Source organism: Argentina silus, assembly GCF_951799395.1.
Source record: "Argentina silus genome assembly, chromosome: 3".
NCBI classification, from domain to species: Eukaryota; Metazoa; Chordata; class Actinopteri; order Argentiniformes; family Argentinidae; genus Argentina; species Argentina silus.
Window position 1 is genome coordinate 3,377,157 of NC_139657.1, and position 13,130 is coordinate 3,390,286.

The 13,130-nt window shown below is 44.2% G+C and overlaps 1 protein-coding gene across 1 annotated transcript; it reads left to right on the top strand.

Moving 5' to 3' along the window:
* Nucleotides 1-1,874: 1,874 nt before the first annotated feature.
* On the top strand, nucleotides 1,875-12,307 carry LOC310801801 (HMG box-containing protein 1-like; the record flags this gene model as incomplete). The annotated part of the gene is given in 12 exon segments (XM_083665950.1): nucleotides 1,875-1,889; nucleotides 3,209-3,274; nucleotides 3,277-3,403; nucleotides 3,784-3,964; nucleotides 4,121-4,241; nucleotides 4,664-4,775; nucleotides 5,278-5,393; nucleotides 5,962-6,118; nucleotides 6,353-6,497; nucleotides 7,126-7,425; nucleotides 9,586-9,727; nucleotides 10,612-12,307. Coding segments are annotated over 12 exon segments (1,500 nt in total). The 3' UTR covers nucleotides 10,630-12,307.
* Nucleotides 12,308-13,130: the final 823 nt, after the last annotated feature.

Here is a 13,130-nt window from a genome sequence, read left to right on the forward strand (position 1 = left end):
GAGCGGAATAAGGAATGGTATCAAACTTATGTGTTTGATACCATTCCTCATTGCATTCCATGCATTACAATGAGCCCGTCCTCCGATTTCTACCTCCACCAGCCTCCCCCGCTTCTGACATACTGTCCCAACAGACTCCGTGTTGACTTTTGTTGTCTATTTTTCATCAGAGAATGTACATTTACCCTTGAAAACAGTGGTCATATTTTCAAAGGAAATATGTTGCCATTAACCTGTGATTTTAAACCCCTGGATATGTCTACCGTAAACTGTAATACGTTCTTTACTGTGTGTTAAGAAGCAGTTAATGCTGTACTTTTGCACAAGACAAACCTAAAAAAAAGATGGCCGATAGTTTTGTAAGAATATGAATGCAGTTGGCTGACCACAAGTATTTGATGATATGCCTAATTTATTCCTCTTAATTGCGCAGCACTAGACTAGTTGCCATATGGTATTTGAGCACAGTTTGTCTTGAACTAGTTTCTTTCCTTGTGTTTCTCACAGTAAATATGTTTAATTCAACTTTTTTTATGTGCCAGTGAAGCATAACAGTATGCAGTTTTAGCCACTACTCCCAAGGACATTCATAAGGTTATTAATTGCTGTCTACCTCGACACAAACGGCTTCTACCTTTACAGAGTGCATTCCCTCTCTCAATAGCAGCATCCACTGGTTACTTATGTTATTGTGTTTTTCAGTAGGCTTTTTTTTCTTTTCTGTTTGTTTGTTTGTTTGTTTGTTTTGTCTTTGTATAATAACCTGTAAAGCTAAAATCCGTTTTGGTCAATTTGTTGTCTGACACACGTTTTGGTTTTTTTCCCTGTCAGAAACAATGTAATCACTTTAACTCCAGTCTTGTGCTGGCAGTGCTGTTGGTTTTGTGCAATGAAGTACAGTAAAGTCCGCAATAGACTGTCATTACGCTATGAAAGTCCGTACTGTGCTGCACAAACTGCACCATATAAACATAACGAGAGACATTATTTTTTTGAGACAGACGGTCACCGTTATGATTGCTAGCAAACGTGCATCTGAGCGGTTCCTAACGAACTGTAAATATGTTCTGATTTGGCCCAAAGGTTTACTAAGCTTGCATGTACTGCTAGTTACTCATGTGAATTGATTAATTTAATGGCATTTATCGTCAATTGGCTACGGCGCTCACTCTCTTTGGCTCTCAATCGATGACGTCTGTCTCCAGAAATGACGAGGGTCTCCAGTTCTGTTTACATTCTGCAGCTTGTGACGTACGGACTTCCTCAGCGTCTACCAGAGAACATCCAGTATTATTGGATATGTCTCCTATGATGTTTCACTTTTCATTACAATAATAATAATAAAAAAAACTTTTATATTAAGTTACGTGCGTGTCTCTCTCATAGCCATTGAAATCAATGTTGTTTATTTGTTTGCTCTGCTCATAGTTCAGCTTCTGAGATGACAGTGCCGTGCACCCACACTCCCTGTGCTGTGGCTTGTTATGAACAAAAACGCGCATGACCGAGCTACACAACAAATGCAACGGTTCTATGATTACAGTACATGACAATCCTTTATGAGATGAACTCGGCCAATGTTACATTGTTGTTCGTCAGATGTTCATGAACGATAATAAGAGGATTCATGCAACAAAAGAATATTGTATCCTCCCTATCGTGACCAATCAGCTGTTACAGGGATATAACGGGCGTACGCGTTCAGCCAATGGGCATTTGATCAATAAACTAAACCAAGCCCTCTTCTGTAGCCTCAAGAGTATCCACCAATCACACCTACAGACGCCTCATATTGACGTTTTTATCCACCAATAGATTACCATATTTGGAAGTATTCATTCCCACCCCTCCTCTGAATTGCAGAGAGTTACTTGATGGCGACTGGGTTGGTAAGTGGGAAGTAAATAGCTAGATTTCAAAGAAATACATGTTAAAAGTGATCTAGAAAAATATGCAATGTTACAATCTACACTGCTTTATTCAGCGGAAGCAGCTTTGTGAAGTGGCGGGGTTGTCATTCGGTTGGTCAATGTCGAATGACAACTTGTTCTTGACAGATTTTTTTTTTCCTCATTGTGACGTTTGTTGTTTTGGTTGTAACATAAGCTAGCTGTCGAGCAAGCTTTCAGCTGAAAGAGCCACACAGACAAGTTGCAAAGTTGACAGCATCGTCAAAAGTTTCTTTTGATGAAAACCTCGGACTGACTGCGTGCACGTTAAACATATTTTTCGCTTCATTCATTTGACCATATCGTCGAACTGGCGAGTGCGTCGATCGTGTCTCAACTTGTTGACATTCTTTTGTTTACAAGTTACTATCGTAACAGTTTTTGCTGCCAGATCATCGATCCCTGGTTACAATAATCGCATTTGGTGGTTTACGTGCAGCTGTCACCGTTGTCATATGTACGCCAACTTCACTCGAGATAAACATTTCTTGTTCACCTTGGCTTTGAAAGATCAGGTTAGCGTCGCATATGACAATACATTTGATCGCGTCCTTTTTGGGGCGGGGGACTCGATCAAGTAGTTATTTAGAGTTACATTGTAGCTGTCATGCAACCGTAGCCTGTATTTATGTATTTGTCTGGAATTATGATGTAATTGGTCGATCACGTGGCAGCGTAATGTTTTTTCTTCCAATTCGGCAATTGATTGCCGTTAGCCATCAAATGATGGTGCTTACATGTATCATTTTTGTGTAATCCTGTTATGTTATCGTTCTTGTCCCTTCTTGTTACGCAGTTATGAATGAATGATCTCTGTGGCGCATGCGTGAAGTTACTAAAGTTTATCAACAAGGCCTGCATGCATTGGTCACATGACAGCTCTCTCGGTGACGGAGAGAGAATGTCTACAGACAAAGGACTTAATTTAGAGAGCTGTCATTCCTTAGCAGCGAATTAGTTTTTTGATGTATGGCCAAATGAATGCTCATGCAAGGATGTCTATTTCAGGGCGCTATAACTATAGAATGCAATCAGCCTCCTTGTCGACCCAGATCTGTCAATAAACGCTTTTTATTTAAACCAGTGCATGTTCTTAATTGTAAAATGTTTCGGAATAACTGGACATAAATAGAGTTTGAATGAATTTGCATGAATAGCCTACAATTATTCAATCAATAGGACTAAAGCCATATGGGGTATTTTTTTTAAATACCATTGACAGACCAAAATCAGTCAATTTATGTTGAACATGTCTACAGACAGGAAAGCTGACATGGCACAATATGGTATGGGAAGTTAAGACTGACCTGGTGCCTGTGAAAGTACTGTAGAAGAAGAAGAAGAATCCCATCTGAAAGCTAAAAGAATGGAAGAGTCCTTTGATCTTCTCAAGTGCAGCAAGGACCTGCCCTCCTCTCCTAGGAGTCCCTCCAGTGAAGTGCAAATGGATTATGGTAAATCACAGAGGCCTAAAAACTACACACACACACACACACACACACACATTCAACAATGAATGGACACAGTTATTGACACACATATTTCCGAATTAATTGTATGCAAACACTAATAAGGGCTCCCCTGATTAAGGCTACATAATGGAGACACTGTCTTGCTGTGGAAAATAATGTAAATGTCTTTGTTTTATATAATAATGTATCCCACTCATTGAATTCATTCATTAGTGAAATTGAGCTACTGTGTGTGGCGCTTCTGTGAATACGAGAGACATTTGGCTGTCATAGTTCTCCCGTTGCACTTAAAATGGTTGTGTTTACAGTATCATCACCCCCTCCCCTCCCTCCCCCCTCTCCCCCCTCCCTCCCCCCTCCAGATGACCTCCCAGAGCTGCAGGAGGTGGATGAGGACCAGGCCCCGCCAGTGCTGTTCCAGGTTGGAGCCAGCGTGTCCCATCAGGAGCCCAGCAGTTCCCCTCGGTCAAACTGGCTTACAGAGCTGGCCAACATCGCCACTAGCCCTCAGAGCCCCCTACTGAAGGATGCCCCCCACAAGAGGTTTGCACACACACACACACACACACAGTCTCTCTCTCTCTCTCTCACACACACACACACACACACACACACACACACACACACACACACACACACACACACACGGTACGGTACGGTACGGTAGGTTGATACATTTTCTTTTGTGTTCCTTGTCAGATCATCCCCTGTGCACATCTTCTCCACCAGTAATAGTTTACATTCCTATGCCCGTCCCCCACTGGCGAGCAGTGCACCCACGCCCTCTAGGGGTCACCTCAGGGAGCGCAGGCGTGTCAGGGTAAGACCCCTTCACTTCACCACTGTTCTGTGGATCCGATAACTATGGTAAATGCTAAGTGCGATCCTTTCTTCAACCCTAACCCTAACCCTAACCCTAACCCTTACCCTTACCTAACCCTAACACTTACCCTTACCTAACCCTAACACTTACCTTAACTGTTGTGAATCTCCACCGTAGGGCTCCAGTTTGCTTCTGCTGGACAGTGGCACACAGCACTAAAACCCATGTACAAAGACCGCTGTGTTAATTTGGTGTCACCTGAAGGTGCGGACGCGAAAAGGATCCCACTTAGCCTTTGGCCTATCACCAAGCATTCTATTGTTTATCTACTGAGCAGTGTTGTTTGGGAATGCTGCTGGCAGCTGTGTGTGTGGCCATCTGTGACAAATACAGCCTCTGTGTTGTTTAACCTCAACCAGGCCAGCAGCGAATCAGAGTCCGGGATTTTCAGCATGTCGTCGTTCTCAGATGATGAGGACATGGGGTGGTCTCACTCCTGGCCCTCAACTACCTGGCATTGCTTCTTGAAAGGTACACGCACACACACACACACACACACACACACACACACACACACACACACACACACACACACACACACACACACACACACACACACACGTTGCAGCTTGTTAGGCTTATTTTTTTTATTTTTTTTAGAATTCCCCCTCACTCTCACATTGTGGCCTTGCACAAGTCCTCATACCTGGCTGCCTTGCTGTGGAAAAAGCCCAGATAAGAGTTTGATAAAAAGTTGACATGACACAAGACTGATTGTATCAGGCAACTGCCGGAAAACAGAATGTCCTGTTCGACCTGTGTTTACTTTTCCTAAATGGACCTGTTCCCTCGGTGGGATTTGCTTGATCACAGTGTACATTTATAAGGAACATATCGGCCTGCCTCTACTGTATAAACATCCGTGTGACAGCTCAGTGGCTCCTCCCTCAGGCCTCTTTTGTTTGTTCTCTCCTCTCTCGGCCTTTTTGCCTGGTTTGACTGAGTGGTTTGTAATGACTGTCTGCTTATGCAGGCACCCGCCTGCGCTTCCACAGGGGCCCGAACGTGGAGTGGCAGGACGCCGAGGACCTCGGAGATTCTGACGACGAGTCCGATGATGAAAGCATGATGACATCCAACTCCCTCAAGGTATATAGCGGAGCTTACACCGCCAGTGTAGTGCCTGGAACAGAATGAGGAACGGTAGAATGGAGCGTTTACTTTCCTCCACCACCCTGCCTTGCTGCTGTACAGCGTCACCTTCATGTCACAACAAACATATTGTAACTTGACTCATACCGTAACTAATCAAAATGTTATTATATAGTTGTATTATTATTATTATTGGTATTAAATCTTTATATTTTTCACCAGAGCCTGTTACTGTACATAACACGTCTTCCTATATGCACAACGATAACATTTAACATGACTACAGCACAGCACAGCACAAATACATTTAGATTAACATGACAACAACGTGTAACACAACTAAGCCATTCAGCCGTGCTTGGACTGTACATCTGGATGACACCTTAGGTACCAGCTCTTCTTTGGTGGTGGGTTCAACCCAGGGGAGGCTGGTGGAGGTAGAAATCGGAGGACGGGCTCCTTGTACTGCATGGAATGGAGTGAGGAATGGTGTCACACGTGTGTGTTTGATACCATTCCTCGTTCTGTTTCATGCAGTTACAGTGATTGTGGTGTTGATTTGCAGAGCTATGGTTCTGAGGGTCTGAAGTTAGTGGCCCATGAGGAGACCGTGTCTTACCGCCAGGCGGTGCTCAAGCTGACCTTCGACCCCGGTTCACCAGAAGATGGCCTTTTAACAGCAGAGTGCAGATTGGATCATCCCTTTTTCGTGAAAAAGAAAGGTAAAAAACAAACAAACAAACAAATGAAACAACATTTCTTTCCAGTCTAAACAAAGAACATTGAGAACTGGAACCTAAATGTATATACAAAGTAGTTACAGGGCATGTATCCTCAAATCCACTACTGTTTCATCCGCCGTTACTGTGGTTACTACTTCCTTATTCTACCAACCTTCATGGTAGAATAAGCAGCCTCCCCTGCTGTTTACATTTCCATTCATATTTCCGTTGTAGGGTGGTCCTCCTTCTATCCGAGCCTTACTGTGGTGCACCATGGGATCCCCTGCTATGAGATGCAGGTGGGCGACCTGTGTCTACCTCCGGGCCACCGAGACGCCATTAACTGTGACGACTCTGTGGTGTTCGACACCTTTAAGAGGTATGGGCCTCGGTGTGACTGGAAGGTGTAGAGAAGGCATAGGCACGGTACACTGGCAGGGGAGGCCGGTGGAGGTAGAAACGGGAGGACGGGCTCGTTGTAATACATGGAATGGCATGACGAATGGTATCAGACGCATGTGTTTGATATGTGTTTGATACCGTTCCTCATTCCGTTCCCTGTGTTACAATGAGCCCCGTCCTCCAGTTTCTACCTCCACCAGCCGCAGCATGAGCCCTGTTTACGCGAAGGCGTGTCCCGGATGATTTACCATTACTGTTGTCTGTGTACACTGACCTGTGATGGGGCGTACCGTCTTTTACCTGTGGCAGACCAAGTCACGGTTAGTCAGAGGTGAAATGCAGGTATGCTAATTTACATTTGTATTGTATTCCACTCTGTCATGTGACCCCCCCCCCCTCCCCCTCCTTAACACTCCCCAAGTCTCCCCTCCTACTTTACCTGCATTGCAGTTATGTGTGTAAATGGGGGTCAAACAATAAAATACCAGGAAATCTTTTCTGGCATTTTACCATTATCTCTAGGGGGAATAGGGCTTAAGGTACAGTACGATGATGATGACGTTTTCATGGATATTGTTATGAATGAATATCCCATCTCTCCGCAGTTATGACTTCACCCCCCTGGACTCGTCAGCGGTCTACGTCCTTAGCAACATGGCTCGCCAGCGTCGGACCTCCCAGTCCAGCGGGGGCGCCGTCAGCCCAGACAGTGACAAACTTGGGCGGGATCTGGAGCCGTCTGGCCCCTCCCACTCATCCAGTAGCAAATCAAACAGGAGCAATACCTCAGGGACAGCCACCGTAGCCACACCCACCAAATGCAAGCGGCCAATGAACGCCTTCATGCTCTTCGCCAAGAAGTACAGGGTGGAGTATACGCAGATGTACCCTGGGAAGGACAACAGGTGCGTACTGTATGTCACTGCTGATGTCTATGGGAGTGCTCACTGCTGATGTCTATGGGAGTGCTCACTGCTGATGTCTATGGGAGTGCTCACTGCTGATGTCTATGGTGCCATAGACATATAGGTTTACATACAGTACCAGTCAAAAGTTGGGCACACCTTCTCATTCAATGGTTTTTCTTTATTTCTTATTATTTTCTACATTGTAGATTAATACTGAAGACATCCAAACTATGAAGGAACACATATGGAATTATGTAGTAAACAAAAAAGTGTTAAACAAAGCAGAATATATTTTATATCTTTTTATATCTTTTTGCTTTGATGACAGCTTTGCACACTCTTGGCAAGGTGTGTCAAAACTTTTGACTGGTACTGTATATATGTATACACTCACTGGACACTTTATTAGGAACACTATACTAATACTGGGTAGGGCCTCCCTTTGCTCTCAAAACAGCCTCAATTCTTTGTGGCCTTGATTCCACAAGATGTTGCAATCATTCCTTTGAAATTCTGGTCCGTGATGACATGATTGCATCACGCAATTCCTGCAGATTTTTCAGGTGCACTTTCAAGCTGTGAATCTCCCGTTCTACCACATCCCAAAGGTGTTCTATTGGATTCAGATCCGGTGACTCTGAAGGCCACTGAAGAACACTGAACTCATGTTCATGAAACCAGTTTGAGATGACTTTTGCTTTGTGACCTGGTGCATTATCATGCTGGAAGTAGCCATTATAAGATGGGTAAATTGTGGCCATGAAGGGATGCACATGGTCAGCAACAATCCTCAAATAGGCTGTGAACAAGAAACATTGAACAAGAAAACATTCCCCATACCGTTCCACCACCTCCACCATGAGAAGGTGTACAGGTGTTCCTCCACCATGAGAAGGTGTACAGGTGTTCCTCCACCATGAGAAGGTGTACAGGTGTTCCTAATAAAGTGTTTGGTGAGTGTATGTATCACTAAAGAAGGCACCGGCTATCTTTCCCAGTCAATAAGTTTATATTAACAGTACATTCAGTGTTATAACTTAATGGGGAGCACCCATTCAATTCCCAACCCTCCTCCCTGGCAGAACTAGGGCAGATTCCTCCCTCAGGGTATGACGTCAGGGTGGGTGTGGGGGGGTGTGTGTATGTGTGTTTATGTGTGTGTGTGTGTGTGTGTATGTGTGTGTGGGGGGGGTGTGGGTGTGTGAGTGTGGGAGTAGAACAAGGCCTACTGTTCTGACACAATTGTTATGTTCTACAAAATGAAAGAAGCTGTATGTTAGGATTGTGTCTGAGTGGACTGTGGCTTTTCAAAGCCCTCAGCAACAGGCACAATTAGAAGCCCATGAGGTTTAATAGAAAGAGCATTAAGCTATCAGCTGTCTTGATAATTGAGCTTTCGATACTCGTTTTAAAAACATATTTTGCCACCATGGGTTACTCTCACGTTGTGAGATCATCACTCCTCTGTCTTAACCGATTGAGGCCGGTGAAGGTAGAAATCAGAGGACGGGCTCATTGTAATGCATGGAACGGAATCAGTTAAAATGTCATTATGTCATTCCTCATTCCATATTCCATTCCATGCATTGCAATGAGCCTCTCCTCCGATTTCTACTTCCACCAGCCTCCCCTGCTTCCCATACCTCACCTGAATTGAGGGCTGAGATACAGGCCCATTTCTCCATTGTCAAAAAACTAAATTTCTCGCGCCCTCTCCCCCTGTCCTCCACTTCCTCCTCAAAAGGCATTGGAGGAGAAGATCTAAGGGGAGGAACCGACAGCAGTGGAGGCTGGTGGAGGCAGAAATCGGAGGACGGGTTCATTGTAGTGCATGGAATAGAATGAGGAATGGTATGAAACACGCGTGTTCGATGCCATTCCTCATTACGTTCCATGCATCACAATGAGCCCAGCCTCCGCTGACACACAGCGTGTCTTCTCCTCCTCTGCGTTATGAGTGGGCAGCGGGGTGGAGGCGGGTTGGAGGCGGGTTGGAGGCGGGTTGGAGGCGGGGTGGAGGCGGGGCGGAGGCGGGGCGGAGGCGGGGTGGAGAAGACGTGAGGAACCGAGTTGCTGACAACTGAGAAAAAGAGCCATAAATATAGACCTTCCCTGACCCCCCCCCCCCCCCTGACCCTTTTGACCTTTGACCTCCAGAGCCATCAGCGTGATTCTGGGCGACAAGTGGAAGAAGATGAAGAACGAGGAGAGGAGGATGTACACCGTGGAGGCCAAGGCCCTGGCCGACGAGCAGAAACGCCTCAATCCAGACTGTTGGAAACGCAAGAGAACCAACTCAGTAAGGGTTCTGACCGCTGGTGAATTTGAGAAATCACCTGATAACGTGTGTCTGGTCTGATCTTGCTACTTGTTGCTCAATGATCGTTGCTGTGAAAATCTACTCCTTAGAAGGAGTGAACTATCTGAAGAAGCTACCTACTGCTTACTTATTTTAATAACCTAACCAATTGGTCCACCTCAACTATGACCTCTAATTATTTTGAATGCAACTGAAAAACGTTACGATTTCTCTTCACTTATTGGTTTGTGTACAGTACAGTACAGTACACATGCAAACTAATTTGTGAACAGCCCTAAATCCAGCAAGGTATTCACTTTAATAAACCATTATTTTCCATTGTATTTATTTATTTTTCACTTTGGTTATTTATATTTTCTCGTACTTACCCTTATTTCATGTGTTTGTTTTGATATGATCTTGTGTGTTGTGACCCTGGAGAAGTGTTCTATAAACCCTAACCCTGGTGAAGTGTTCTATAAACCCTAACCCTAACCCTGGTGAAGTGTTCTATAAACCCTAACCATAACCCTAACCCTGGTGAAGTGTGCTAAAAACCCTAAAAACCTTTCAACTTCAAACTTCAGAGCAGTGATTTTGGATCCTGGTCCTGGAGAGTCGCAGTACTGCAGGCTTTTGTCTGAGCTCAGCAGTGACACCTGATTCAGGTGTGATCCAGGTGTTGAATATTAGGTTATTAGTTCAATCAGGTGTGATACTGTAGCACTCAAAAAACAGGACCCACTGCGACTCTCCAGGACCAGGATTGAGGATCACCGGTTTAGAGCATGCTTCATACACACACAACCGCACTTCAAAGGATTTCAAAGACGCACAACTCTCAACAGGACTCATCCTGACCCTCTCTCTGCTTGTGTCAACAGGGGTCCCAGCAGACCTAGATGCTCTCCAGAACCTGGTGGTTGGCGTGGAGAACTGGCCTGGACAGTCAGACTGACCCCACCATCTCTCTACCAAGGGAAGCTGGTGGAGGTAGAAACTGTGAAGACAGGCTCATTGTAATGCATGGAATGGAATGAGGAATGGTATCAAACACATGTTGACCATTCCACCTTCCACTCCATGTATTACAATGAGCCCGTCCTCCGATTTCTACCTCCACCAGCCTCCCCTGCTCTCTACTCTCCTGTGATTTTGATGAGACTCAACTGTGACTCTGAATACACTTGCTTTTTATAACGTAGATACAGAGACAAACATTTAAGAATATGAACTATACAATTTATGACATATTAAAAAAAAAAAAAAAAAAAAGCATGTGATCTAGTAACTAACAGTGCTTATATTGTCTTATATTTTAAATTACAGATATGCCTTATTCCTCTCAAGTAAGAAATGGCTCATTTCTTTTCAGGTAACTTCATATTTCTAGGCTTGAAACGTGAGATCCTGTGGTGCTATGTTCGGTGCAGAAGGAGCGGTATACAAAATGTCTATTTTTAATTGTAAAGAAAAAGGGGAATTTTAAACGTTTTCTCTCAGCTGTTCATATTGATTATATTTGTACAATTCAATATATTGCACAGATTGGTATCCCTTTCATACATTGTATCATATTAGCAAAATGAGCTTGTAGCAATATCATTTTGTGATACTGCCTAGCTGAGGCCAGATACTGTATACTGTAAATAGAGGCTGGTGGATGTAGAAATCGGAGGACGGGCTCATTGTATTGCATGGAACGGGATAGGGAATGGTATCAAAGTTAACACACATGTTTGATACCATTCCTAATTCCATTCCATACATTACAGTGAGCCCTCCTCCACCATTTCTACCTCCACCAGCCTCCCCTGACTGTAGACCCTGTGTGTACCAACACTAGTATAGGACAACACTTCAGGGCCATGCCTTTACTGTAAGTGTTTTAATTTCTTTTGCACTTTATATACTTATGTAATCTTATACAGGACAACCAATATACCAAGGGAGGCTGGTGGAGGTAGAAAGTGGAGGATGGTGGGGGGGAGCTTGGTGGCGTAGCACACTAATGCGCATACCGCATAATCGCAATCTTCCTGGTTCGATTCTGACCCTCGACACGTCTTGCATGTCATCCCTCCTCTCTCTCTCCCATCCTTCCTGTCAATCTCTACTGTCCCTATCCCAATAAAGCAGAAATGCCCAAAAAAAACATATTAAAAAAGAAAAAAAGAAAATGGAACTGAATGAGGAATGGTATCGAACATGTGTGCCCCCCCCCCCCCCCCCCCCCCCCCAGTGTATGAGTAACAATGTGACACACAGTCTTGCAGACATGAGGAATGGACAGGTGTACCAATCCTTATTCCATTCTTTCTATGCATTACAATGAGCCCGTCCTCGGATTTCTACCTCCACCAGCCTCCTCTGCAATATACTCGTGTAAACTCTGTGTATAATATAACATGACATGTATCATGATGAGATGCATCAGTTTTCACACAATCATGGCTGAACTGTACCGGTCATGCTTTTGCTTGCAGGTTGCCGTTGTGTTGAATTTATAAAGCTTTGTTGATAATGTACAGGTCCACGCCCCCACCAAACTTGCACAGAATATTCTTGTATTATATTATAAATAAAAGTTTAAGCTTAATCTTATTCACTTGCCTTGCCTGTTTTTTTTGTTTTGTGTGTGTATATTTGACCTTTCTTTGAGTGTATTGTTGTTGCTGGGTGCAGCAGGGAAACAGATTATTAATTCTCAGGAGGCCATGTTTTCTTGTTTGTCACTGTTTCATGTCATTTGGGACCTCTTAGCCTCACCCTTTCTGATCATATGTCACACTCTCACATCCCCTCAGATCTTGCTTTCATGTCCTCCAACTACCGAAAACAAAACATCTTCCTCAATGGGTTCCCCAGGCAACGGCATCCTCAGAAATGAGGCAACTAAGTGTTTTGTTGTTTGGGTCTTTGGGCCCCCTGTACTCATGGTGCAACACATCAAAACACACACACACACACACACACACACACAAAGACGCTAATGAAGTCCTACAATTGTCCCCGAATTATTCACTCTGTCGAATGAGGGACACTTTGAAGGTTTTAATTTAATCTTTACTCATAAGAGGCTGTAGTCCTAGATGGAAAAAAATAAATAAAAGGGAGAAGAAAATGAAAGAGCAGGAAAGAGGCATCGTAATAGCCTTTGATAATGATAGCAGACAGAGTGGTGCCTCTTCACACACCATGTGTGATGTGGCTCTCTCCACACAGAGCCAAGGAAACACTACACTCAACTCGGTGGAGGCGATCCGGTAATACGTTTTCACCGTGTACAACAGGAGCGAGGAGTTCGTTTGCTGTCTGTGTGCAGCACCACAACCCCTCGGGCACTGGCTCAAATTGGATTGTTTGACAAGGTCATAACTGAATGTCCAACCCCAACTAGATT